This window comes from Falco naumanni, chromosome 24 (assembly GCF_017639655.2).
Source record: "Falco naumanni isolate bFalNau1 chromosome 24, bFalNau1.pat, whole genome shotgun sequence".
Lineage (NCBI taxonomy): Eukaryota > Metazoa > Chordata > Aves > Falconiformes > Falconidae > Falco > Falco naumanni.
This window is the reverse complement of record NC_054077.1, coordinates 253,061-278,368: the sequence shown is the minus strand read 5'-3', so window position 1 is coordinate 278,368 and position 25,308 is coordinate 253,061. Positions and strand designations below refer to the sequence as shown.

Sequence of the window (25,308 nt, the reverse complement as noted above, 5' to 3'; positions counted from 1 at the left end):
GGGGGGGGGGAGTGTAGAGGGGGTCTGAGGGGACATTCAGGGGCTAGGGGAGTCAAATAGGGGCCAAGGGAGCAGCTTGGGGGGGTAAAGGGGTTAATTCAGGGGCTTAGAGGGCCAGATAGGGGCCAAGGGAACAGTATGTAGGGCCCGGGGGCTGGGCGGGGAGGGGGGGGACAGTCAGCGCATTTGCGGGGCAGATAGGTGCTGGGGGTTGGGGGGCAGTTTTGGGGGGTCAGATAAGCCCTGAGGGGTGGGCAGAGAGGAGCTGAAGGGTAATTCAGAGACTGGGGCGGGCAGATGGGGCTGAAGAGGTGTCGGGAGGGGGCAACTGAGACACCCCCAAGCACAGCCACGGATAAAAACCCTGGGGGGCTTTTATTACCCACATGGGAGGGGGCAAACACCCCCGAGCGAAGCAAATACCCAGTCACGAATCCTCCTTCTCCTGAAACCTGCATGGAAGGGAAGCAGCAGTTAGGGGAGGGTTTGGGCACGTCCCCCCTCCGTGGCTTGGGGAGAGGGGTGTGTATAAAAATGGGGGGGGGGAGATCAAAATGGGGGAGCCCCTCACCGGCAGCGGGGGCAGGTGTAGAAGACGGTCTGGCCCTCGTCGGCCGAGCGCATCTGCCGGGTGTGGTACGCCATCCCCTCGTGGCCGCAGCGCGGGCACCGCCGCTCCACCTGCCCACCCCAAAATTATGGGGGTTATCCCCTGCTCTGGGCATGGGGGACTTGATACCCCCCCCCCCCACCCCCCTAAGGCTTAGGGAGGGGGTTAAACCCAACTTAGGGGGGGTAACCCCCAAATATCCTGGCCCAGGGAGTGTTGTGGGTTGTATGGGCCAGAGTTGGGGTGGGGGGCGTCGTTCCAGGGGCAGTTGAGCCCCCCTGCTGTAGTTTTTTTTGGGGTGGGGGGCTCTCCCAGCAGGGTTTGCCCCCCCCCCTCCCACCAGCACTCACCAGCGGCCCCTCAAGGCGGGGCGCAGGATCCGGCCCCCTCCCCGCCGTGGGGTCCAGCCGGTTGAACTCTATGGTGCTGCGGATGATTTTACCTTCAAAATCTGGGGAAGGGGGGAAACGAAGTCAAGGGGTGCTGGGAGGGGGGATGTCCCAGAAGAGACCCAGATGCCCAGACCCCCCCCCACCACCACTGACCAGCGCTGCGGAGGGTGAAGGCACAGCGGGGGCAGCGGATGGTGCTATGGGGGCCCGGCCGCGGCAGGACGGAGCCGCACTCGGGGCAGAAATCCAGGGAAGACTGGAAACAGGAGGGGGGCAGCTCCATGCCTGGGGGGGTGGGGAGCAAAAACTGTGGGGGTGTCAAGGGAGGGGTCCTCGCCTCTCAGCACGCCCTCAATCCCTGGTACCGCTGACTCTCACCATCCCAGAGCCCCCAGTCACCCCCCCCCCCCCCCCCATCACCTTACTGGCCCCCCATTCACAGGCAACCCCCCATCATCCCCAGCTCCGCCGTGCCACGTGCCCCCTCCAGCATCCCCATTGCCTCCCACTGCCCCGGTTCCCCACCGACCCAGTGCTCCCCCCAGTGCCCCACATCCCCCATACAGTGCCCCACATCCCCCCTATAGCCCCCCACCGCCCCCTCAATCCCTCCCATTGCTCCCCCCAGTGCCCCTCATCCCCTCAAGCCCCCCCCCAACACGCCACATCCCCCCCCAAGTCCCTCCCATCGCCCCCCAGTACCCCCCAGAGCAGACAAGTCGAACCTCCCCGCGCTGCCCAAACCGACCTGAGCGCGCGCAGGGGGGACTCTCCCGCCCCGCCCCGTCAAACCCCTTCCGCTACGTCACTTCCCCCTTCCCAAGCTTGCGGAGCGCCACGTTAATTGTTGGAAGCCCCAGGGATTGATTAATTAAGCTCGTGTTAATTGACTGATTAGAGGAAGCGCCAAGGAGTTGATTAATTAAGTCGCCGTTAATTCATTAGGGAAGCCCGGGAGGGGGCGTGGCCTAGCGGGGAGGGGGCGTGGCTACGCCATTGCGGGAGCGTGATTTGGGTGGGGGCGTGGCCCGACCGCAGGGGAGCGTGGCCTGGTGGGGAGGGGCGGAGTCATGGGCGGAGCTTTGTCGTTGCCATGGCGTCGCTTCCGGTGGGGCGGGGCGGAAGTGGCGGGCGCTGCCGGGAGGCGCCGCTGGTACCGGGGGGGGGGCCCTGGGGCGGGCAGCGGGGCCGGGGCTGGCCCTGCGGGCGCCGGGGGGGGGGCACTGGGGGGGGCCCTCGGGGCTGCAGGGGGGACCTGTGTCGCCTGTAGGGGTGGGGGGGCCTTCAGTGTCCCCTGCGGGGCTGGCGGGAGGTGCTGGGGGGGCCGCTGGGGGGCCGGGGGGCTCCTCTCATCCCCATATGGGGGTGTCAGGAGGGGCTGGGGGGGCCGCTGGGGGGCCGGGGGGCTCCTCTCATCCCCATATGGGAGTGTCAGGAGGGGCTGGGGGGCTGCACGGGGGCTGGGGGGCTCCTCTGATCCCCGTATGGGGGTGTCAGGAGGGGCTGGGGGGCTGCACGGGGGCTGGGGGGCTCCTCTGATCCCTGTATGGGGGTGTCAGGAGGGGCGGGGGGGTTGCTATGGGGCTGGGGGGATGCTCCTCTGATCCCTATAGGGCTCGTGGGAGAGGCTGGGGGGGCTCTCCAGACCCCTATAGGGGTGTCAGAAAGAATGGGGGGCTCCCCTGACCCCTGTGAGGGGATTGGGAAGGCTGGGGAGGCTGCTCTGGGGTTGGGGGGGGGGCTCCTCTGATCCCTATAGGGCTGTCACAAGAGACTAGTGGGGGACTCCCCTGAGCCCTATAGGGGTGTCGGGAGGGATTGGGGGGTTCCCCTGACCCCTATAAGGGTGTTGAGGGGGCTGCTATGGGGCTGGGGGGCTCCCCTGAGCCCTGTAGTGGTGTCAGGAGGGGGGGGGGGGTCCTGTGATCCCCACCGAGGTGTCAGGAGGAGCTGGAGGGGCTCTGATCCCCATACGGAGGTGTCAGGAGGGGCTGGGGGGCTGCTATGGGGCTGGGGTGGGGGGGGTTCATCTGATCCCTACGGGGATGTCAGTAGGGCTGCTGGGGGGGTGCCCTCTGACCCCTCTAGGGGTGTCAGGAGGGGCAGGGGAGGGTCCTGTATCTCCTAGAGAGTGGGGGCGGGGATAATTCCGTGTCCCTATGGGGCAGGGAGGAAGCCGCCCCCCACTTCCTGCAGGAATTCCTCTCCTCAGGGATTTTGGGGGGGCTGCACCATCCCTGGGGAGATATGGGGGGGACTGTTTCCACCACTACCACCCCCATAAAAGGGGGGTGGGAGAGAATTTGGGCATTTTAACCTCTCCTTCCCCACTTTTAGAGCTCCCTGGAGACAACCCCCCCCCCAAAAAAAGCATGGCTGGGGACTGGAGGATGCCAAGCCCCGAGCCAGCGGACAGACAGATGGACGCGGCCGCTGCCATGGCCTGACCTCCCCCTGCTTGACGAAGCTCTGACAGGAGAGAAGTGGCAACTTCATCCCCACCCCCCCCAAATTCCCCAGGGATTCCCAGGCAGCTCTGGAAAAGGGGGGGGAGGGGGGAACCCCAGCGACCCCCCTCCCCCTGGAGCGAGCTGCAACCAGGTAAACCCCGAGGCTTTTAACCCGGAGAGAGAAGCGAAATGTTTTTCCTGTCTGCTCGGCTGCGAATTCCCACTGAAAGGGGGTTAAAATCTCACTGAAAAGCAAAAAAAGGGGGGAAAAAAAAAAAATTGGATTTTCAGGAAGATTGAGGCGCTGGGGTGACACTCAGCAGAGAATCCCATGGGAGAAGAGATTAGTTTTGCCCAAGACGAGGGTTTGTTTGCATTGAGCTGAGTTGTTGTGGTTTATTTTGGCATCGTCCTGCCTGAAATGAAGCCAAAAAGGTGGAAAAATGAGGTGAAAAACCAGGGTGGGGGGATCCCTGAAAGCAGTGCTCGCTTCCTTGGTCCCTTCCAGGTGGTTTTGGTGGTGTTGAGGCTGGAGCTGCTTTCCCCCAGGGTGCAAAAAAGGAGCCTGGAATAATTAAAAAGAATATTTAATGAGTAATTTAGAGGTGGTGGCATGAAACCAGTGGGCGTTTGCCCAAAATCTGCTGGTTTTGGTGTCTCTGGGGGATGCTGTGACGAGGGAAAGGAGCTTAAAATCTTCCCCAAAACTCCAGGAGTGTTTGGATTTGAGGTGTTTCACCTCCAAAAGCCCCTGAGGGGAAAAAATAGGGGGAATGTTGCCCCCGTCCCCGGATTTGGGGGGATTTTGGGGCACTGGAGGATTTAATTTGAGTAAGTATCGCTCGCTCGGAGTCTCCCCTGGAGCAAAGCTGAGGGCAGGGAAAATCCCCAGCTCTGCTTACTCAGCGCCTCGCCGCTGGCTCCTGCCTCGCTGCTGAGAAACGCTGGGTAAAACCACAGCTGAACCCTCGGTTTGAGCCAAACACTCTCGGTTTGGGCCAAAACACCCGTGTTTTGGGCCAAACCCCCTCGTTCTCCGCCAAAACACTGGCGTTTTGGGCTGCCACGAGGCTGAGCTGCTTTCGGCCCCGCAGGTACGGCTTAATCCCAGGGTCTTTCTCCACAGGGACCCAACTAAGAAGCACCAGATCCCCGAAATTTACTTTTTTCACCTTTTTTTTTTTTTTTTTTTGTTTTCCCCACCTCTTCTTTCCAGCTGATTTTCCGGGGCCAGATGAGGCTTTCAGGGCCGGGAAGGGGGAACTGCGCCGGCGGCTCTCAGCACTGCCGGCACTTTCTGCCTTCACCCTTCCCCTCCTGGGGGGACCAAAATGTGGTGCTGCTGGGCTCACTCTCCTTCCTACTGCTCTACACCCCTTTTTTCCCTTTTTTTCCTCTTTAATACCCCTTTTCCGGGTGTTTTCTTTCCTTTTAATTCCCTTTTTCCGCCCGCCAACGTGGCCTGCGGCAGTGTTAACCCTTGAGCCGCTTGCCCGTGCCGCTCCTTCCCTGGAGTTAAGCAATCACTTTTTTTTTTCCCCTCTTGTTTTTTTTCCCTCTTCCTTTTTTTTTTTTTTTTTTTCCCCCCTCTTAATTCCCCTTTCCCCCCCCCATCCCCCGTCCCCCCCACCCCCAGTCCTCCCCATTCCTGCCCGCGCTGACATCTTGCCTCCGCCGGCGGGAGTTGGGCCGGGCTCCGGGTGAGTAAAAACTCTCTGAAAACCTGACTTTGCGAAGATTTTAGTACTTAAATTTGATATTTTATTTGTCCCCGTTTTTCCAACAGAAACCACCCCCGTTTCACCCACCCCCTCACCTTACAGTGGCAAATCCTCACCTGAGCTGGCTGCTGGGTTAATGTTTGACAGGAGCGGACTCTGCCCCCTCCTCCCCGCACCAAGATGTGGGTTTCGGGGTTATTATTGCATTTTTTCCCCTTATTTAAGGTGGTTTTTTGTATCTCTGCGATGCCACGTTTCTGGTGGGAGGCTCCGGGGCCCCGCGGTTTCGCTTCCTCTCCCCGCGGGGGGGGTGTTCCTCCTTTTGGGAGGCTGGTGGAGTCGGGGGGGGGGGGGGGGGGGGAAGGTTTCCCCACGTGTTTTGGGGTGACACAACTGCGAGGCGTCCCTGTCCCTCTTCAGCACCGGTTTGGGGGTGACAGGGGGGTCCCCTCGCTGTTAACCCTCCCCCCTCCTCATGTGTTTCCCCCCCCCCCAGGTCCATGGCGTGGGAGTGAGCGCTGAAGGATGCTGAAGAAGAGCAGCTTGGTGGTGTGGGGGGCGGTGCTCTTCATCGCCTGGAACGGCCTCCTCCTCCTCTTCCTCTGGAGCCGCCCGGCCTCCCCCGGTGAAGGCGACCGGCTGACGGCAGAAGTGATCCGTTTGGCTCAAGATGCTGAAACCGAACTGGAACGGCAAAAAGAACTCCTGCGCCAAATCCACCGTTACAGCGGGTTGTGGGGGCAGCGGCGCGGGGTTCGAGTCACCCCCAACCCTCCCCCCCCGCCCTCCCCGGCCCCACCGCAACTCACCGATCCCGCTGCCACGGTGTTACCCGTCCTGGTGATGGCTTGTGACCGCAGCACCGTCCGGCGGTGCTTGGATAAACTCTTACGGTACCGACCTTCGGCGCAACGTTTCCCCGTCATCGTCAGCCAGGACTGCGGCCACGCCGAGACGGCTCGTGTCATCGCCTCCTACGGCGACGCCGTGGCTCATATCCGACAACCCGATCTCAGCGATATCCCGGTGCCGGCAGAGCACCGTAAATTCCAAGGTTATTATAAAATCGCTCGGCATTACCGTTGGGCGTTAGGACAGGTTTTCCGGACCTTCCGTTACCGCGCCGCCATCGTGGTGGAGGATGATTTAGAAGTTGCTCCGGATTTTTTCGAGTATTTCCAGGCGGCGTTCCCGCTGCTCCTCGCCGATCGCAGCCTCTGGTGCATCTCTGCGTGGAACGACAACGGGAAAGAGCAAATGGTGGACGTTGGACAAGCTGAATTGCTTTATCGGACTGATTTTTTTCCCGGTCTCGGTTGGTTGCTTTTAGCTGAACTTTGGGATGAACTTGAACCCAAATGGCCACGAGCTTTTTGGGACGACTGGATGCGTCAACCCGAGCAGCGGCGAGATCGTTCCTGCATCCGCCCCGAAGTTTCCCGTACGATGACGTTTGGTCGTAAAGGAGTGAGCCACGGGCAATTTTTCGATCAATATTTAAAATTTATCAAACTTAATGACCGTTTCGTGCCTTTTACCCAGCTGGATCTTTCTTACCTCAAAAAGGAAGAGTATGAACGTTCTTTCCTCCCCAAGGTTTACGCCGCGCCAGAGGTGAGGGTGGAAGATCTCCAAGGGAACCGGCGGCGGGAGCTGGGCGCCGTCCGCCTGCAGTACGGCGGCCGCGATTCCTTCAAAGCCTTCGCCAAAGCCCTGGGGCTGATGGACGACCTCAAATCCGGTGTCCCTCGCGCCGGTTACCGCGGCATTGTCAGCTTCGTCTATCGGGGACGTCGCGTTTATCTCGCGCCTCCTTCGGACTGGACGGGTTATGATCCCAGCTGGAGTTAGCGGGTGCTGTGGCTCCGCTTGTTGTGGTTTTGGGGGTTTTTTTGGGGGTGGGTGGGTGTCCCCCTTTTTCATAACTGTTTGTCGGTTTTGGTTTGGTTTTTTTTTTTTTGATGTGTCTTTAGTGGAGAGGATTTGGCATGCAGCAAAGTGCAGCTCGCCTGCCGCTTCTCCGGTGCCGTGATGGGGGAAATTCAGGGCAAAGGCAGCTCTGAGTGGAGAAATTATTTTCCAGAATAAAAGGCAAAAAAACTCCTAAAATCTACCCGCCCCAAAATTTAGATTTCTTTTGCTACTATCACTCAGCCCGGCTGTCGGTGCCACCCAGGCCCTGCATTGCACTCTACGCCCTCTTCCCTATATTCAGCACAATGCTCTGGGCGCTGCAGGCCATAAACTGACCTATGGGCAGCTATACAGGTCTGTGGGGGTCCGTACGCAGCTATATGGGTCTATACAGATCTGTGGGAGTCTATACAGGCCTAGGTACCCTGCGTTCTGTATGGTCTTGACCCTATATTCCAGGCCCTGGATCGGGCTGTGGGGTTTAGGACCTGAATAAGGGGCTGTGCCCTAGTCCCTGTGGGTGGCTGTGGGGTCTAGGCCCTATATATAAACCATCTATACATATATATGCTCTACTATATGGGGCCATATGGTCTGGGCTATGCGATCCTGTCCCTATATGGGGCTGTAGGGTCTTGGCACTATGTCCAGGCCCTATGTCACAGTCCATATACTCCCCTCGCTCTAGTTAGGCCCTACACCACAGCCTGCTTGCCAGTCTATATGTTCTGCCCCATATGTTCCAGGATTGGAGTGTAGGGGTCTGGAGGAGGCATCACTTCTGGTGCTAAAAAGCCCTTTTTATGTTAAAAAAAGCCCCCCTTTTTATCTGAAAGAACCCCTCGGGTGTGGCTTTTCTGGGGGGAGTTGGGCAGCAAGGGGTTTAGGGGGGGGAGAAGCATCCCGCTCAGCTTTGTTTTGGGAAGAAAAAGCCTCTTTTCAGAACGGGGGGAATTACGAAATGGAAGAAATGAAATTATGACATTTTATCGCATGAAACTGGGATAAAAGGAGGGGGAATGGCCAATGGGGCAGGAAGGACTGGGCAAAGTGGTAACACTGGGAGGGATTTATGGCCCCCGCCCCCGCAGGATTTGGGTTAAATCTGTGTGGGTTTAGGGATATTTTTGGAGCCGTTTCCTCACCACTACCACTACTGGTGCTGAATACACCACATCTTTTTATTTTCACTTAAAAGGGGGACAGTCCACCCAAAAAGAAGGGGGTTACGGGGTTTTCCTGCACTTTCTACTCCAGGCTGCAGCGCAGAACCCCTCTCATTAACCAATTCCTCTCCAGTTTGGGGGTTTCTTTCCTGTGGAGGAAAATTTGGAGGCAGAAAATCCCCATTTCCCAGCATGCTGGCTGCTCCCTGGAGGAAATGCAGACAATGTCACACCCCACCCCCACCCCCCCGCCCAAAACCAGGATTTAAATCACTGATACGCACCCCCAGTTTGCACAGGAGCTGCTTTTTGGGGTGAAATATGCTCAAATCAGTGTCTTTTGGGTTTCACGAGCTGGCGATTAAAAAAAGTGCCTTTTGAGCCCCATTTTTTATAAACAGCCGCCGATTATGGACCCGAATAGTCGCAAAGCCGCCCCCCGAACCTGCCCTTTTCTCACTTAAAATGGCCCTCAACGAGGAAGCAGCGCAGGGTCAACGCCCCCGCCCTGGCGGGGGCACCGCGGTCTTCACTCAGGTCCGCTCCTCCGCGCCGGCCCCGCCTCGCGGGTTCGCGGTTCCCACCTAGGTCCGCCCCTGAGGGTGGTCCTAGCGCCGGGGCCGCGCGGGGAGGAGCAGCCAATGAGGTGCTGCGGTGGAGGGCAGGCAGCCAATCAGAGTGCGCCGGCAGCCTCGCGGAGGCGGGGCGCGGGGGCTTGGCGGGAGCGGCGCGCGGGTGGGGTGGCGCTCGCGAAGCTCGTTAGAAACCGGCCTCGAACCGCGCCGAGCCCCGCAGGAACGGGCCCGCCGGCCCCCCCCCGCGCTCCACCGCTGCGGCAAAAGCTCCGTCTCTCGCAGAAAAAAAAAAACCCTTCGGCAGCTCTCCAGCGGCTCTTCTCGTGGGCTGCTGCCAGCTTTATCCGTCAGGCGGCGGCGGAGGGGGGCTTCGGGGTGCACGGGGCCGCTGTGGAGGGTTTGTGGAAGGGCTGTGAGGCGCATCTGCTGGCTCAGCTGGAGGAGCGGGGGCTGTGCGCCCTCCACGCCGAGCGATCTGCCATCCAAATTGCTGACGTGAGGCTGGTGAGGTGCCTTCCGTTGAAAAGAGGCTGATTTCTACCACCCCACCCCACCCACCCCCCGCTGGATAGTCAACCCTGGGCCTGCTGAACCACTCAGAAAGACAACTTTTTTATTTTTTTACTTCTTGTTTATGCTTTATTTTTTTGGGTGGACTTTCAGCTTAAACTTTTATAAAGCTTTCCAGATCAAGTGGAGCATCAGAAGCGCGTGTGTTGGAGCATGATGCTTTGAAGAAACACTTTCAATTTACATTTGTGACACGAAGCGTCACCAGACTTTGTGCTATAACAAGCTCTTTTCTTTCGAGGGAGACACCACCTATGACCTACCTTGCTGTGAGCCAAGCGAGGAAATGACTGATTACACAACCAAACCAGGCTGTAATTTAGGTTTAGCAGTGATCTGTGGGTTTTTCGGGGGCCGTATTTAAAATTAGGGCCCTGAAGATGAAAGCAGCTGCCCTTCCTGCTACCTTTCCTGGTGGTTTCTCCTCTTCCTCAGGTCAATGTCAAAGTCTGGCAGCAGAGACAGAACAATTTTGGCTGTAAGAGGCAGAGACCTGCCCAGTCCTGCCTGTGCTGCCTGATAACAGCACTTTGTGACGTGGTTTAACTCTAAAAATGACTTCTTGCAGTCTGAAGGTGCTGGTTTGCTTAATTTTTTTTCCCTTTTATTCACTTCTTGGTGTTGAAACGGGGCATGTAATCCTGTCTGTGGCTTCCCTCCCTCCTTGCATCCTGGCAGCAATTGCACAACCACAGGGAGGCCCCAGCCTAAGCGATCCTGGGAGGCACAAAAAGTGGTTTTTATCCCACTTCCCCTAAATTCTCTGCAAATCCTAAGCAGAAGCTTTTCTGCTTGCAAAGCCTTCCTACGAGGTACCCACCAGCAGCAGCAAAGCCCTTTTTCTTCTTCAGAGTGACCTCTTTAAATTTTTGGGAGGGGAGTTCTCCCTGTTATTCTGGGCCATATTTCCATTGACAAACAGCTGGGGAAGCAAAAATCTCTCCGCTCTCCCACTAAGGATGTTTCCTTGTGGGGAAATGTGGGTGTTTTGCAGCTCAACAGGAGGGGAAAAAACCCAACAGAAAGCATTAAATTGGAAAGAAAACATGCCTTGAGTGTGTCCCCCCTCCCCAGTGTGGAAAAACCCTGCTCTGCTCCAGGCCCACATGCAATTTCCTCCTCTATCTTTAATCCCCTCCCCCCCCCCAAAAAAAAAAATATAGTAATAGTTAAATGGATGAAAAACGTGCATTCAGGGTGGGTTGAGAAAGTGGTTTGGGGTGAGCACTGCAAAGCAGCAGTGGGAAGCAAGATACCCCCTTGTCTTTTTTTTCTCCCCCCCCTTTCGAGGCTTATGTTCACTGGAGAACTGCCCAGCCAAGCTGCAAAGAATGGTCCGTGCAAATGTGGCAAGGAGTGGGAGGGTGAAATTTTTGTGACTAATTTGGCTAAATTAAGTGTTAAAAGGAAAAGCAGATGGGGCTGATGTGTGTGCGCGCTCTTATGGAGCAGGGGGGTTCATTGGAATGGTGGAAGGGTCTTGTTTCGGGGGGATTCAGGGGCAGAGAGTGAGCAGAGCTGGCCCCTCACCCAGCCAGAGCAGTGGCCGGAGTCGTTCACCGGCGAAAGTGGCTGGAGGGAAGGCGAAGATTTCGGTCTCACTGTCAGCGTCGTGGAAAGCCACCCGCCCGCCAGCATAATCCAAAGCCACCTCGATGCGTCGGGGCACGCGGCTGTGGGGCAGAGATGTGGGGCTGGGCCAGGTGAGAGCCCGTAGCTGCCCCAACCACTGCCCCACGGCCCAGACCCCTCGTTCGGGGCTGAGACCGAAGCAGCCCTTACGGGACATGAATTCCCGAGCCACCCCCAGCGCCCAGTCGGGACCGGGACGAACCTCCACGGCCCAGCGGTGCCGGCCCCCCGAGAAGCCCTGCAGACCCAAAACGCAGCGGAGAGACTCGAAACGCTCGGTTCCTGAGGGGAGAGGAGCCAGGGGGGATTCCCGGCGTCCTGCGGTCCGGCCGTCTGCTGACACCAGGATTTGGGGGTGAGCTGTAGCCGGGTCCAGCGTCACGGTTGCTGGGAGGGGGAGAGGGGTGTTAGGGGGGCTTGGTGCATCCTGGTATTAGCTCCAACTATTGCACTCGAGCATCAGTTCTGCATGTTGCACCAGCCCCAGGCACTGCAAAAGAGCATCAACTTGAAATATTGCACCCAAGCTTCTGCCCTGGGTGTTGCACCAGAGCATCAGCTTCAAGTCTTGCACCTAATTACCAGCTCTAAATGTTGCACTGAAACATCAGCTTCAAATACTGCGTCTGAGCATTGCACTGGAGCTTTAGCACCAAGTATTGCACTTGAGCATCCACCCTGGGTGTTGCACTGGAGCATCGCTCCAAATATTGCACCTGAGCATCAGCCCAGGAGTCTGCACCCAGGTGCTGCACCAGAGCGTCAGCTTCAAACGTTTGCACCTGATTATCAGCCCTAAATATTGCACTAGAGCATCCGCTTCAAATATTGCACCCAAGCATCAATCCCAGGCATTGCACCAGGGCGTCAGCTCCAGATTTCGCAGCTGAGCCCCAGCTCTGGATGCTGAACCTGAGCATCAGCCCCAGGCGCTGAACCCATCTGTCATCCTCGAAGCCCAACTCACCTCTCCGGTATCCCCCTGAGTCTTCCTCCAGTGAGCACCCCACGATGTCTGGAAATAGAAAGTGACCCCGGAGACTCGTAACCCTGGATCCAGCCCTGCCCCGTGTGTCCCCCTCATTCCTCATCACAGGGAGAGGGTGAAACTGCTGGAGGTGGGACCCTCAAACCCTCTTTGTGTGGTGCATTGCCCCCCTCTGCACCTAATTAATGTCCCAATTTGGGTGCTGGTTAACACCTAGAAGCCCTCTGCACCTCCCACCTGCAGTTGCCCACCCCCTAAGGCTGCTATAAAAGGGATAAATCCCTGAAATGTTCTTAATTAAAGGGACATGTATGATGCTTGGACCTTCCAGCCAAACTCTGTGAAACCCGAGGAGGTCTCTGCACTCCCCCAACCCTGCTCCTAGCTCCCATTTCTGCCTACTAAATCCCCCTTTTTGCCAGTTTTTCCCCTCCAAACACCTTTAAACTGCATCACCGCCTCTGCCAGCATGTTGGTTTTCAGGGCAAAATCCTCGAGTTCCGCTTCCAGCTCCGGCATCAGCGGCAGCGACGGCTGCGCCCTCCACTCTGTGCACCTCGGGGTGAGGGGGGGCAAATCGGTGTGTTTAATGTGAAGAAATCCCCAAATTTCCCTTCCCTGTCCTGAAGAACCACGGGGAAAGCTTTATTTCCCCAGGAAAAGCTCCAGCTCCTTCCTGCAAGATGTGATGATAGATTCTACGCTTCCCTCCACCGCCTTCCCCCCCCAGGCTCTGGATTAACCATCAACCCTCCCAACTCAAAAGCAAAAATCCCTGGGGAAAAGGATGCAGGGTGAGGAGGAGACCCGCAAAACGGAGGCTTTTGGCCCAAAAACGGCATTCCAGGTGGTACTTTTTGGCCCCGGTACCTGCTCAGGGTGATTTGGGCATCCTGGAGAGGAAGGGAGAGAAATTCTCAGGGCTGTTTACCAGGGAATAAAAGCCAAAAGGGGGAAAAAAAGAGGGATTTTGGAAAAAGATTTGGCTCACCCGTAGCAGGGCACTGTCCGGTTGCCGGCACTTGGCCTGGAGCTCGGAGCGGCGTTGCTGGAGCCGGGCCATTTCGGCGGCTTCACCACGTCGCTGCTCCTCCAACCTCAGGCGCAAGCGGCCAAGACGGATCAAGAACCGTGATTCCTGCTCACCCAGCACCCGCCGAAGCCCTTCCAGCACCGCCAGCAGCTTCTGCTTCTCGGCATCAACTCTGCTCTGGGAGATGAAGGGAAAGGAGGAGGATGCTGGAGGGGGGGATGAAGCATTTTGTCCCCCACAGTGCACCCCAACAGCGGGAGCACCCACCAGCATCTCCTGTCTTGTCTCCTCTGCTGCTGCCGCCAGCCCAGCACGTCGCTCATCCTCCTCTTGCAGGGCTTTTAGGGAAGCTTCAAACTGGTCCTGCAACCAAGAAAAGGGGTTTTGGCTCCTGAAGGTGAGGGGAAAGGCCGGGGCGGGGGCTGGGGGGACTGGGACCCCTAAAGCACCCAGGATATAGCCAGCACAGGTGGCCTCATCCTCCTCTCCAGCTGTGCTGAAGCAGATGTGTGCACCTATATCCACTTCATAAATAGTTTGTAGCTATGCGATATGTATACCCACACCTTACCTATACAGATTTATAAATACGTAGTGCTGTATGGTCACTATGGGTCTTCCAGCCCCCAGCCCTCCGTGACCTCCCCTAAAAAATCCCCACCAGCCCTTTAAACACCCCAGCCCTCCTTTGTTCCCCCCTCCTCGCACCCCCACCTGGGCCCAGACCCCCTTTGGGGACCCCCATTTCCCTTCCGCACCCGGAGGCGGAGCAGGAACCTCCAACAGCGCAGGCGCTGGGTGACTGCAGGAGCTTTTAAACTACTCATCTTCAGAGTTTTTGGTTCCCCAAACTTCCACCCACCCCCTCACCCCCCCATCCCACCCCATGCATACTTAAGCCTTAGCAAACTGCGGTATTTCACCTCAATTTTTACTTTCGGATGCTCAAAGTGCTTTCCCCTCCCCCCCCCCTCCCCCCCAGAATAATGGGGAAAAGCTTTGCCACATCTGCAAATACATATTTGTGTGGCTGACTTTTAACGGAAATGGGGGTTTTAGCATCACTCAGGCAGGGAGAGGGGGTTGGACTGGGTTTTCACTCACCCTGTACCAGCAAGCAGCCTCTTCGAGGGGCACGGCGGGGTGGGCGCGATGCTCAGCACAGGTGGTGCAGAGGAGCCTCCCATCCCGGCGGGAAAAAAGGGTGAGGGGTTGGTGGTGCCGCTGGCAAAGCTCCTCCGCCGCCGGCGTTGCCAGCTCCTGGACGGCTGCCACCACGTTGGCCAGTTGCCGATTGGGACGGAAGCCACCGTGGGGGAAAGGTAAACGGCACTGGGGGCAAGACCCAGCTCTGGAGGCATCCGCGGAGCAACGTTCAAGGCAACGGCGGCAAAAATTGTGCCCGCAACTCAGGATCATGACAGGATCATGGAAGAAATCCAAGCAGATGGCGCAGGTGATTTCCTCCTGGAGATGTTCCACAGCGTTTCCCGCAGCCATGACTGGTGCGACGGGGTTGTTTTTATGAGCATTCAGAGAAATGCCCACGCAAAGGGGCTGGGCAATGGTTTTCCTGGAAGCGGTGACGGGGCAGGAGGCTGGTGTCGGCATCTGGAACCTCCCAGGCAAAAGCAACGCAGCGCTTATCCGACTTTCCCACCACCCCAGCAATAAAAAAATCCCCAAGGACAAGGCTAGCGAGGATTTAATGACAGCGGGGGAACACAGGCAGCGGCTGTCAGGGTTTTAAGAGGGTGATTTATTTGCAAGGTGAGTTTTTTACCACTCCAGCTGCACAGGGGGCGGGGTTGGGGGGTGAGAATGGCTGTAGAAAGGAGGGATTAATGCAGGAATGCAACAAGTGAGCAGAGTTCCTGCTACATCCCGCAGAGCTCACGCGTCTATTAGCTGTGCGACAGCAATAAACCCAGTGGGGGGTTTATGGTGAAATTAAAACCCGCTGCTAAACCTTAGCACCCAAATTGGGTATGAAAAATAAAAAGCAGGGGTGGTGGTGGTGGAAAGAGCTATCTGGTGCAGGATCTGTGGGTGGAAGTGGTGTTAGTGGCCCATCCTAGGAATGAATAATGTTAATGCAGTTGTATAATAAAATTATTTCAGGGAACCAGACTGAGTGAGGGTCTTTGAGCTGGAAGTTTCATTTGTATAGGATATAGCCCACGTAAAAATAATTTTTAAAAGAGACTGATCATGTATTATTATAGTTACGAATAAGGCTGATAAAGCAATAAAATAAGTTGGATATTCCCAAACTGTAAAAAGCACAGCTGGCTGAGCCCTAGGTTAACCAGCTTTGGTTTCTCTCCAGGAAAACACAGCCCCTTCCTCAAGGGAAAGCAGAGGGGCTGCCAGACCCCCGCGCCCGGCTGCAAGCAGGGCAAAAATAGGCAAGAGCGACGCAAAAACCCACCGGGCGGCTGCTACCCGCGTGAAAACCCCGTTAATAGACCTGGAGTGGCCCGTGCGGGAGCGGGGACTGGGGCGGGGGCGAACCTTGGCCGCGGAAGAGAGGATCGGAAGGATCTATTCTCATTGGTTGACTCGGGCAGCCAATAGGAAGCCTCAGCGCGTCCGACGGCCAATAAGAACCGTCTTTTGCGATCGCCTTTCCCTCTGTTCACACCCGTGAGGAGCTTCGAGGGTGCGGCGGGGCAGAGCGCGATGCGACGGGACGGGACACAACAGGAGAAGCCAAACGAAATAAATCCCGAATTTTCATCTCTAATAACATCTCACTGCACAAAAGGGGACAAAAAAACCCTATCCGAACCTCTTTTTTTTTTTTTTTTTTTTTTTAACTACGTGATTTTTGAGCAAATACCTGCAGTAGAATTTTGATTAACAGCTAAGACTTATAATTAATCAGGTTTTAGTTGTTTGGGATGCTTATTGCCCCTTTCCAAGGCGGATCTCAGCCTGCAAGAGGCTTTGGCAGCAGAAGGAAAAACCAGGGTTGTGTTAAATACAAATATTTTTCCAGAAAGTCTAATTTTTGTGCAATTATGTTATTTATACACACATGTATAAAAAAATACCACTGCTCGTGGCTTATTAAAATTCTATTTTTTGGTGATGAAGAGCTACTGGAGCCACAGTGCCTTGGTGTGAACATGCGTCACACCCGCTTGACTTTTTTGGGGAATTTCTATTATTTTAGGACAATTACATAGGCTGTGCCTGCAGGGCCACGAGAAGCTGCGGGGGGGGGGGGTGAACCCCCGTGGGAGTGAGGTGCGTTGGGTTGGGGGGGACGGGACCCATTTCGGCGCCGGCGGGATGGGGGAAGGCGGGCGGAGGCCCGTGGGCGGTGACGCGGTGGCGTGGGGCAGGGAGGGGCGGGGCATGACGTGGCAGGCGCTGATTCGGCGGCGTCCGGCGCGGGGGTATATAAGGCGCCGCCGGGCGGCGCTGCGGCGCAGTCGGGAGGAGGCGGCGGACGAGGCATGAGCGGGGACGCCGCCCCCGCCGCCCCCGCCGCCCCCGCCGCCCCCCGCCGCCCCCGCCGCCCCCGCCGCCCCCGCCGCCCCCGCCGCCCCCGCCGCCCCCGCCGCCCCCGCCGCCCCCGCCGCCCCCGCCGCCCCCGCCGCCCCCGCCGCCCCGCCGCCCCGCCGCCCCGCCGCCCCCGCCGCCCCCGCCGCCCCCGCCGCCCCCGCCGCCCCCGCCGCCCCCCCCGCCCCCGCCGCCCCCGCCGCCCCCGCCGCCCCCGCCGCCGCCCCCGCCGCCGCCGCCCCCGCCCCCGCCCCCGCCGCCGCCCCCGCCCCCGCCCCCGCCGCCGCCCCCGCCCCCGCCCCCGCCGCCGCCCCCGCCGCCGCCCCCGCCGCCGCCCCCGCCGCCCCCGCCGCCCCCGCCGCCCGGGATGTCGCGAAGCCCGGTGGCCTGGGAGCCTGGTTAGGCTGTTGGAGCGCCGACAGTCGCTGCTGCTGCCGGCGCCGCCGCTAGCTCCGTGGTGCCCAGGGCTGCTTCTGAACACGATGTGTTTTTCAATGGTGTGCTGAGAAATTGTGGTAGTTTGGTGTTAGGAAAGCAACTACAAGTAAAGAATGGAGCTCGCAGTGAAGTAGCCGGGTGTTTGAAAACAGCAATTTTTAATCCAAAACCAGAATTTGCTGGAGTAAGTGATGGGCTGGAGTATTGAAGCCGTCTGTATTGGCTGTGTGGAGATGGAGCAAGTGGAGACAGCTAGCGAAATCTATCGGTGCCCTGCTAAGATCGGGGATGGGGATACTTCAAAGGCACCGATGCAGTAGCAGCAGCCAGGAAAATGGCAGAAAAGCAGTAAAGGCTGCTGGGGGTGTGGAGGGTGCTGGAGGGCAAGCTTCAGGAAGGAGGTGGATGGAGCAGTAAATACTTAACCCAATTGGAATTTTTTTAAGAGCCATCCCAGGGTGGTCAGTTGAGGATGCGGGGCTGTGATGTGATGGCGGTGGGAGGGTGGAGGTGTGGTGCCTGGCTTTCCCCCTGGATGCAAGGGGGCCACGGTGTGTTGTTTTGAGGTGAGCTGGCTCTGCACCGAGAGGTGTGAGGTATGAATGAAAGAGTTACACTGGGGTAGTCCTTGCTTCACGTTACGAAAAGAGCTGCATCGAGGGAAAGGTATGAGGTGCACATGGAAAAGCTGTAGTAAGAGTGGTTGTTGCGTGGTGTAATTAAAAGAGCTGCACTGAGGGCGGAGGGGGTGGTGGGGGGCTTGTATTGAGAGGAGGTGTGAGGGAGTAATAAAATTTGTATGAAAGGGAGAAGGTTGTTGGTACGAGGCGTCCACTGAGTGAGTAGCTGTGTGAGGTGGCGGTAGGAGGTGTGCGAAGGGGTGGCTGCTGCCGTGTGTCGCTGAAAGAGCTGCAGCGAGGGGCTACACTGAGGGGAAGGGGATGTGAGGGAGCAATAAAGGCTGTGCCACAGGAAAGGTGAGGGGGCGAACTGAGCTGTGTCCGGAGGTGGTTGTTGCCATGTGTCACTGAAAGAGCCGCACCAAGGCGCAGGGTGGTGATACAGGTTATACTTCATGGGAGATGTGAGGGGTTAATAAAAGCTGCGCTGAGAAAAAGGTGGGGGATGAGTAAAAGCATCAAGGAGTGGCCGCTGCCTGGTGTCGCTGAAAGAGCTGCACCGAGGGGCTGGCGAGGCACTGAAGGGGGAAGGGAAGGTGTGAGGGGAATAATAAAATTGTGCCGAGGGAAAGTAAAAGCTGTGCCGAGGGACGGTTGCTGCCCTGCGCTGCTGAAAGCTGCAGCGAGGGGCAGGGGAGGCGGTAAGGGGTTACACCTGAAGGACGGGGGATGCGAGCGGGTAAGAAAAGCTGAGATAACGGGTATAAACTCGGGGAGGGGTCGGCTGCTGCCTCGTGTCGCTGAAAGCTGCCCCGAGGGGGCGGCCGGCACCGGCGTCACCGGCAGAGCTGCAACGAGGGACGGGCCCCGCCGCTCGCCGCCCCGCTGCGCGATCAACGGCTCCTCCCCGCGGGGCCGGGACTGGCGGTGGTTTCAATCAGGTCCGGCAAGCGCCTGGGCGCCGGCGGGTGGGGGGCGCGCCCGGCGGTGCAGTTCTCAACCAGGTCCGCACCGCGCCGGCCAGGACTCGGGCACCGCAGCCCTGTGCTTCGCTGCTGCCTCCTCCCCGGCCCCTCCGAAGCAATATTTTAAAATTTATCTGATGCGATAAATTGCGGGGTTTGGTGTTAATTTTGTTTTATTATACTAGTGGCAAGCAGCAGCAGCACCTCTGCCACAAGCTGGGTTTCAAGGTAAAGACACGAGGCAGCTGCTGGGGGTAAATTTGGGGTGGAACCGGCTTTGGCAGGATCTGCGGCTCCTGGTTCCTTGAAGATCTGAATTGGGAGGGAGTTCTGTGTATAAAATGTACATTTTGTGGGGGCACAGGCAGCACCTGGGTGTCCACAGGGGAAAAGCTGCATCCCCCAGGGTCCGGCTGTTGTACCTGCATCCTGCATCTCGCAGGTTGAGCCCTCGGCAGCTGTGTGGCTCTCCAGTCTTGTCCTGCCCTTCCTCGTCCCACCGCATGCTTGCTGCTCCGATCTGGCAGGAGCTGTGGAAGTGGTGCTGTGCTGGGCGCCGGAGGTGCCTTGACTGAGGGGAAACACAGGTCAGAGGCTGAGACCACCTTAGGGGCAGGAATGAGGAAATGGAAAAGTCCCCTCACCTTTTTGCTCTGCACTGGGATAGCTGCTGGTTCCCGGCTGTGTTTTGGGTCTCCCTGTGTCTGTAAGGAGGCAGGAGGTGAGTGGTGCTGTGCCTCCTGCTGCCTTCCCTTGAATAACCTTTTCTTCCCGAAATGCCTCTGATTTCTCCCAAAATAACCCAATTCCTTCTAGATACCTCTGAATTCCCCCACCCCCAAATAACCTGTAAATTTTCCCGATCTCTAATGCCTCTGAATTCCTTCAGGGCCTCCTGGGGACCGTCCTGCTGCTGGCGGCAGGAGCTCAGGCTCTTCCCCAGCTCGAGGGGGAGCCCGGGGGGGAGGTGAAGCATCATTTCGCTCCAACTGGGAAGAGAAACGATGGAGACAGATGTCACACGAGGGATGTGTAACCGAGCTGAGCCCCTCACCACACTCGGGGTGACAAGGTGGGGGAAGCAGCCAGGTGCCACATACCTGTTTTGGATGTTCCCATTGTCTTAAAAGCAGGGGGGGAAAGGGAGAAGAAGGGGGTTCAGGACCCCATAGGTAGCACTTTGGGAGAGCTTTTCAAGGAGGAGGGGTCTCACCTGGGGCGAGCACTTGGCCTCCAGCTGCCTCGTGAGCCTGTGGAGCTGTGTGATCCCCTCAGCCACCCACAAAGATTTTTCTGCCTGGGTGGCTTCGAAGGCGGCACCCAGCTCTGCCAGCCGCCCCAGCACTGCCTGCTCCTCCTCCACCAGGAACTGGCGCAGCCACTCAGACTTGGCCCTGATGTGGCACCGCTCAGCTTCGCTCCTCTCCTGGAAGAGGGGGAAAAAAAAAGAAAAATCCACTGAGTCCACACACGGCCCCCACACCCGAATTTTTTCCCTTTCAAGCTAAAGGACAAAGCGCTTTGGCTGGAGTCAGGGGGGCCATAACACTGGGGCAGAGCTGGGGATGTGGTTAATTTAATAACTGGACTGTAACGAAGCGTGTCACCTGATGCTTCTTTTCCCTTCCCTGTTGCCATTCTCTTTTTATAGTCGGTCCAAAATCAAGCAGGATAAAGGGTTAATTCCATTTTAATGAGCGTCCATTCAGGACTAGTGACCTGGGATGAAAATAAGCAGCACCATGAAAATAAGATTATTCAAAGCAGAGATATAAGCAGCTGCATGTTGAGGTGACGCTCACCAAACCTGCTCAGGATCTGCACCAGCGGCTCTGACCAGGTTTGGGGCTTTGTAGGGGCACTAGGACGCGTTGTAGAGACAATCCTGTGTGTTTCGGGGGGGGGAGGGGGGGGGGAAAAATACACCCAAGGACCCGTTTTGGCTGCAGAAACGCTGAGGGGACCCTTACCAGGTAGTCCAGGCGTCGCTTCTCTTCACTCACCTGCCAATGCCTGCCTTAGGGATCGCAGGTGAAACTGGATTGCCTCCTGAATGCATAAAAAAAAATATTTTTTTTGTTAAAGCAGTCGGCTTGGCTTATTTATATAACCCTGCCTTTAAAATCTTAAATTATTTGGGGGGGCGGGGGGGAAGGAAATAATCTCCTGGCCAGAAGCCATCTCACTGCCTTCCCTTGAAAGCAGGAATCGTCTCACTTTAAATTCCTGCCACAAAGAGGACTGTATCTGGGTGCTGTATCTTTTTTCCTCCAAGAAATTTAAATATTTTCACTTTGTGCTGGTTTGTTGTTTTTTTTTTTTTTTTTTTTAGGGGGAAGAGGCCTGATTGGTCGTAGGAAGGTGATCTCACCTCGCAGGTCTCAGCGGGTCCCCCAAAAAGCTTCGTGGCTGCAGCCCTTGGCTGCTTGTCCGTTGCTGCTGGTTGGTCCCAAGGGGATTTTGCCTCTTTGACACCTGGAGATGATGACAGCGGTGACGTGGCCGATCTCTGCACGGAGGTTTCACACTACTGCTATGGCCATGCTTCCCTCCCGGTGAGAAGGAACCGGTGCTGGCACGGTGGCCTTCCTTCGAGCTGCCGCGCTCGGCTCCTGGCACAACCTTCACAGGTGGGAAAAGCAAATTTCCTCCCCCACGGTGCCTTTCAACATGTTTTATCTCCCCTAGGCTGTCTCATTTCCAGGCTTTGCTGCCTCATCCCTTGGCTGGAAGCTGCTCCCGTCCTTGTCTCTGCTTTCCCTTGCTCAGCACCATCATGCAGAGCAGGCTGCAGCCACATTTGGGGACTTCGGGGTGGGCTGCAGCCACATTTGGGGACTTCGGGGTGGGCTGCAGCCACATTTGGGGACTTCGGGGTGGGCTGCAGCCACATTTGGGGACTTCGGGGTGGGCTGCAGCCACATTTGGGGACTTCGGGGTGGGCTGCAGCCACATTTGGGGACTTTGGGGTGGGCTGCAGCCACATTTGGGGACTTTGGGGTGGGCTGCAGCCACATTTGGGGACTTTGGGGTGGGCTGCAGCCACATTTGGGGACTTTCGGGGTGGGCTGCTGCCACATTTGGGGACTTGAGTAGAAATGTAACCCACTTCTTCCCTGCAGTGCATTGCAAGAATGCACAGGTTTTGCACTGCCTTTTTTTTTTTTTCTCCTCCTTCCCTGACACCTACATTGAGAAAATAAATGGCCCTGCAATGAGGGGGGGAAAAGGTGCAATTGGAGGGTGCAGGAGGCGTCTGAGCTCTCGCAGCCCCGTCTGTGAGCAGGAGATTGGAGGTCTCCTCCCTCCCCGGCTGATAAAAGCTGGTGGAGGCAGAGATGAGACTGAGCTTTTGCTGAGCCTGTGCCAGAGGCTGGGGGGTTTGGGGGGAAATCCCAGGAGAGGGGAAAAAACCAAGTGGAGAAGAAGCTGGTGGAGGAAAAGCAGCTGGAGGAACCCCAAAGCGGTGCCAGTGCTGCCAAAGAAAACACTGAAAGGTTGGAAAGAGGGGAAAATCCCGGTGCTGCGGGTGGGTTACATTGCCCTGCTGTGTTTTGGGGGGAAAAGGGGATTTTTGAGCACTCTTCCCATCCTATCAATAAGAGAAGGAAAGCAGACTCATCCCTGCTTTGCCCTCAGGATGTTGTGGTTTGTGGTTTTTTTTAGATTTAAAGGTGATTTGTGGTGTTCAGTCATGGTTATTCTTTGCTCCTCATCTACCCGTAACAATCTGGCCGGGGAAGTTTGGGTGAGAAACGGCACAACTCCTGCTTTTATCTTCATTGAAAGGTGATTTTCCCCACCTTTTCCCCCACTTTTACTCATCCACCTGCTGCTTTAATTCCCCTCTCTGCAGTTTTGCTGCAGAAAGCGTGTGAAAAGAAGCAACCTGTTTTATTTTTTAGCATCGCAGCGTGGTGTGTTCAACAATTTTGGGGCTTTGTTACTAATTTCCAGTGGCCTTTGCTGTAGGTGACTGCTTGTTTGCACTCAAAACCACACGCCAGGTTGTGGAGGATGGATCTGAGGCCCTTTGACACCAGCCCTTATCTCCCCCACGCACATTTTCCCCTGGGGCCAGCAGCAAATTTCTCCACTTCTTGCAGGACTTTTCTGGATGTGGGGAGAGGTGGACTCGGCTTATCTCAATTTCAAGGATTTTTCTCATTCATGTAAATGTCGTAGGATTTGATTGCCCAAGAAAATGAATGGTGGAGGCAGAGATGGATACAGGGTGACTTCATCCCTCAAGCCCTCAGCCAGCACGAGGAATGGGGATTTTTGGGGTGTAATCATGTCCCCAAGGCAGATGGGTCCATCCCAACGTGCTCCTCATCTTCCCTTCGTAGTCAGTGGGGAGTTAATAGCTTTAACCCACCTCCGTGGGTCTTCCCGTAAACAAACCAAGTTCCTTTGCAACTGCTGGAGCTAAAATGGCATTTTCTTTCCAGTTTTTTTGATTAAATGCAGTGGTTTCGTTTGTTTTCTGACATAAAAGGGGTGGAAAGCTGAGATGTGCCCTTTTGCAGGGCAGTAATTTTATTCTTTCTTTCCCTTTTCTGCGTCTCCAGCCAGGAAGGGAGGACGTTGCAGGCGTGATGGCTTTCTACCTCAAACCACGGCCACGCACGTGGGATCTTGCCTTGGACTACCACACGGTGAAACAGTTTGAAGGTAACCAAAGGCAGCTGGAGAGGAACAAAAAAGTACCAATTCCTGTTTCCTGGGCTACATTCAGTGAGATGTCCATTAGAGTTGGAGATCCTCCAGTTCTACCTTCTATCTCCCCATCGCCAACCTCCGCCTCTTGGCTCCTCTGCGTCCAACCTCAGCTGGAGGTCCTCCATCTCCCACCTCCATCTTTTGTTACTTCCAGCTTTGCCTGGAGGAGGTCCCCCACCTCCCACCTCCGTCTTCTGTTACTTCCAGCTTTGCCTGGAGGAGGTCCCCCACCTCCCACCTCCGTCTTCTGTTACTTCCAGCTTTGCCTGGAGGAGGTCCTCCACCTCCCACCTCCGTCTTCTGTTACTTCCAGCTTTGACTGGAGGAGGTCCTCCATCTCCCACCTCCATCTTTTGTTACTTCCAGCTTTGCCTGGAGGAGGTCCTCCACCTCCCACCTCCGTCTTCTGTTACTTCCAGCTTTGCCTGGAGGAGGTCCTCCATCTCCCACCTCCGTCTTCTGTTACTTCCAGCTTTGCCTGGAGGAGGTCCTCCATCTCCCACCTCCGTCTTCTGTTACTTCCAGCTTTGCCTGGAGGAGGTCCTCCACCTCCCACCTCCGTCTTCTGTTACTTCCAGCTTTGCCTGGAGGAGGTCCTCCATCTCCCACCTCCATCTTCTGTTACTTCCAGCTTTGCCTGGAGGAGGTCCTCCATCTCCCACCTCCGTCTTCTGTTACTTCCAGCTTTGCCTGGAGGAGGTCCTCCACCTCCCACCTCCGTCTTCTGTTACTTCCAGCTTTGCCTGGAGGAGGTCCTCCATCTCCCACCTCCATCTTCTGTTACTTCCAGCTTTGCCTGGAGGAGGTCCTCCATCTCCCACCTCCGTCTCCAACCTCACGCTCTTTCTCCTTGCAAAGTAACCAGTGAAAGGACTGTTGGGGGATTGCATCTGCTGCACCTGAGTTGGGCTTCTAACGCCTTCTCTGTTTTGCTCACCAGTGGATGTGACCCTGGATCCAGCCACAGCGGGTCCCGAGGTGATCCTCTCTGAGGACCTCAAAGAGGCCACCTGGGGCAGACCTGGACACCGGTGGCCTGAGGGCCCAGGCCAGTTCGACACGGATCCGTGCATGTTGGGCAGCGAGGGCTTCACCTCAGGCCGTCACTACTGGGAGGTGGAGGCCCATGGGCGCTTCTGGGCTGTTGGGGTGGCCCGTGAGTCGGTTCAGAGGAAAGGCCGGGTCCTCTTCAAGCCCAGCGCTGAGATTTGGGGCTTGCAGAAGTATGATGAGCTCTGCGTGGCCCTCACGGCTCCTTCTAACACCTCTGTCCCGCTCCTCAACGGGGAGATCGGGGTCTACCTGGACTACGAGCTGGGACAGGTCTCCTTCTATGCTGTTGGCAGCCGCCAACGCATCTTCACCTTCCCCGTGGCCTCCTTCAGTGGGGAGAGGGTCTTCCCCTACTTCTGCGTGCTCCTCTCCACCATCAGACTGTCCCCCAAGGGTTGATATGCCAGCGGGATCCCCGTGAAGGTGGTTGCAAATGCTCCTTGATGCCCCTCGGCTCTGATTTTCCAGGTCTTGGAGTCATTTTGACCTCACCTGATGGTCCTACCTCCACCTTAGATGTCTCTGGTTTGGGTTACAGCCAGGGGGTTTCAGGTCCCGGCTCGGTGCGTTCTCATCTCACCTGAAAGCTGCTGCTGTTAATTCGTCCTAAGGTCGTTAATGGGAGCTGGGCTTCTCTGAGCTGGTTTTAAGCTGAAAACTTGGATTTTTCCCTCCCAAGCTCGGCCCCCTCTGAAGGTTTCTTTTCCTCTACCTTGACGCTGGTCACTGGCTGGGCTTCCACACGCAATTTAAAATCGGAATTTTTGCCGGCCGTGCGTTACTACCAGCCACTACCTCAGCTTAAAATTGATTTTTGCCATCCTGAGGCTGTGCTCATGCTTACGTTCCCCTCATTTTCTTCTGCTCTTTGCCACGCTCAGTATGTATTTCTGAGTAATTAATGTGTGATTGATTATAAATGTGCTCAGAATATAATAAATACTTTTTT

At 56.8% G+C, this 25,308-nt stretch overlaps 4 protein-coding genes and 1 long non-coding RNA gene across 18 annotated transcripts; 3 read left to right on the top strand and 2 right to left on the bottom strand.

Moving 5' to 3' along the window:
• Positions 1-356: 356 nt before the first annotated feature.
• POLR1H (RNA polymerase I subunit H) lies at positions 357-1,813 on the bottom strand. Of its 2 annotated transcripts, none has more exons than XM_040578202.1 (5): positions 1,751-1,813; positions 1,156-1,287; positions 961-1,061; positions 572-681; positions 357-452 (listed from the first exon to the last, which is right to left on the bottom strand). In XM_040578202.1, exons 2-5 carry the CDS (start codon positions 1,283-1,285, stop codon positions 428-430), a joined length of 366 nt encoding a protein of 121 aa, XP_040434136.1. In that variant the 5' UTR covers positions 1,286-1,287; positions 1,751-1,813; the 3' UTR covers positions 357-427. The 2 variants fall into 2 exon arrangements, with proteins under 2 accessions (XP_040434136.1, XP_040434134.1); XM_040578200.1 differs by having other exon boundaries at positions 1,728-1,803.
• A 226-nt stretch (positions 1,814-2,039) lies between these two features.
• Positions 2,040-7,286, top strand: MGAT1 (alpha-1,3-mannosyl-glycoprotein 2-beta-N-acetylglucosaminyltransferase). 7 transcript variants are annotated; one of them, XM_040578162.1, is made up of 3 exons: positions 2,040-2,155; positions 3,340-3,603; positions 5,670-7,286. In XM_040578162.1, exon 3 carries the CDS (start codon positions 5,699-5,701, stop codon positions 7,022-7,024), a length of 1,326 nt encoding a protein of 441 aa, XP_040434096.1. In that variant the 5' UTR covers positions 2,040-2,155; positions 3,340-3,603; positions 5,670-5,698; the 3' UTR covers positions 7,025-7,286. The 7 variants fall into 7 exon arrangements, 6 of the variants coding, with proteins under 6 accessions (XP_040434096.1, XP_040434097.1, XP_040434100.1 ...); XM_040578163.1 differs by lacking the exon at positions 2,040-2,155 and adding an exon at positions 5,089-5,152 and having other exon boundaries at positions 3,098-3,603; XR_005825310.1 differs by lacking the exons at positions 2,040-2,155; positions 5,670-7,286 and adding an exon at positions 4,669-5,052 and having other exon boundaries at positions 3,029-3,603.
• A 2,138-nt stretch (positions 7,287-9,424) lies between these two features.
• LOC121080253 (E3 ubiquitin-protein ligase TRIM11-like) lies at positions 9,425-14,685 on the bottom strand. 3 transcript variants are annotated; one of them, XM_040578111.1, is made up of 8 exons: positions 14,156-14,685; positions 13,319-13,414; positions 13,010-13,228; positions 12,889-12,911; positions 12,459-12,574; positions 11,998-12,045; positions 11,233-11,417; positions 10,893-11,071 (listed from the first exon to the last, which is right to left on the bottom strand). In XM_040578111.1, the coding sequence occupies exons 1-8, from the start codon at positions 14,660-14,662 to the stop codon at positions 11,003-11,005; spliced, it is 1,263 nt and encodes a 420-aa protein (XP_040434045.1). In that variant the 5' UTR covers positions 14,663-14,685; the 3' UTR covers positions 10,893-11,002. The 3 variants fall into 3 exon arrangements, with proteins under 3 accessions (XP_040434044.1, XP_040434043.1, XP_040434045.1); XM_040578110.1 differs by lacking the exon at positions 12,459-12,574 and having other exon boundaries at positions 9,425-11,071; XM_040578109.1 differs by having other exon boundaries at positions 9,426-11,417.
• Positions 14,686-14,714: 29 nt separating this feature from the next.
• LOC121080279 lies at positions 14,715-16,151 on the top strand. The gene is made up of 2 exons (XR_005825311.1): positions 14,715-14,821; positions 15,381-16,151. It is a non-coding gene; the product is annotated as an uncharacterized LOC121080279 (long non-coding RNA).
• A 763-nt stretch (positions 16,152-16,914) lies between these two features.
• Positions 16,915-25,299, top strand: LOC121080270 (butyrophilin subfamily 1 member A1-like). 5 transcript variants are annotated; one of them, XM_040578190.1, is made up of 5 exons: positions 16,915-17,183; positions 20,917-21,214; positions 22,251-22,373; positions 23,156-23,258; positions 24,247-25,299. In XM_040578190.1, the coding sequence occupies exons 4-5, from the start codon at positions 23,183-23,185 to the stop codon at positions 24,756-24,758; spliced, it is 588 nt and encodes a 195-aa protein (XP_040434124.1). In that variant the 5' UTR covers positions 16,915-17,183; positions 20,917-21,214; positions 22,251-22,373; positions 23,156-23,182; the 3' UTR covers positions 24,759-25,299. The 5 variants fall into 5 exon arrangements, with proteins under 5 accessions (XP_040434124.1, XP_040434127.1, XP_040434126.1 ...); XM_040578189.1 differs by lacking the exons at positions 16,915-17,183; positions 20,917-21,214 and adding an exon at positions 21,664-22,081; XM_040578193.1 differs by lacking the exons at positions 16,915-17,183; positions 20,917-21,214; positions 22,251-22,373 and adding an exon at positions 21,660-22,113 and having other exon boundaries at positions 23,164-23,258.
• Positions 25,300-25,308: the final 9 nt, after the last annotated feature.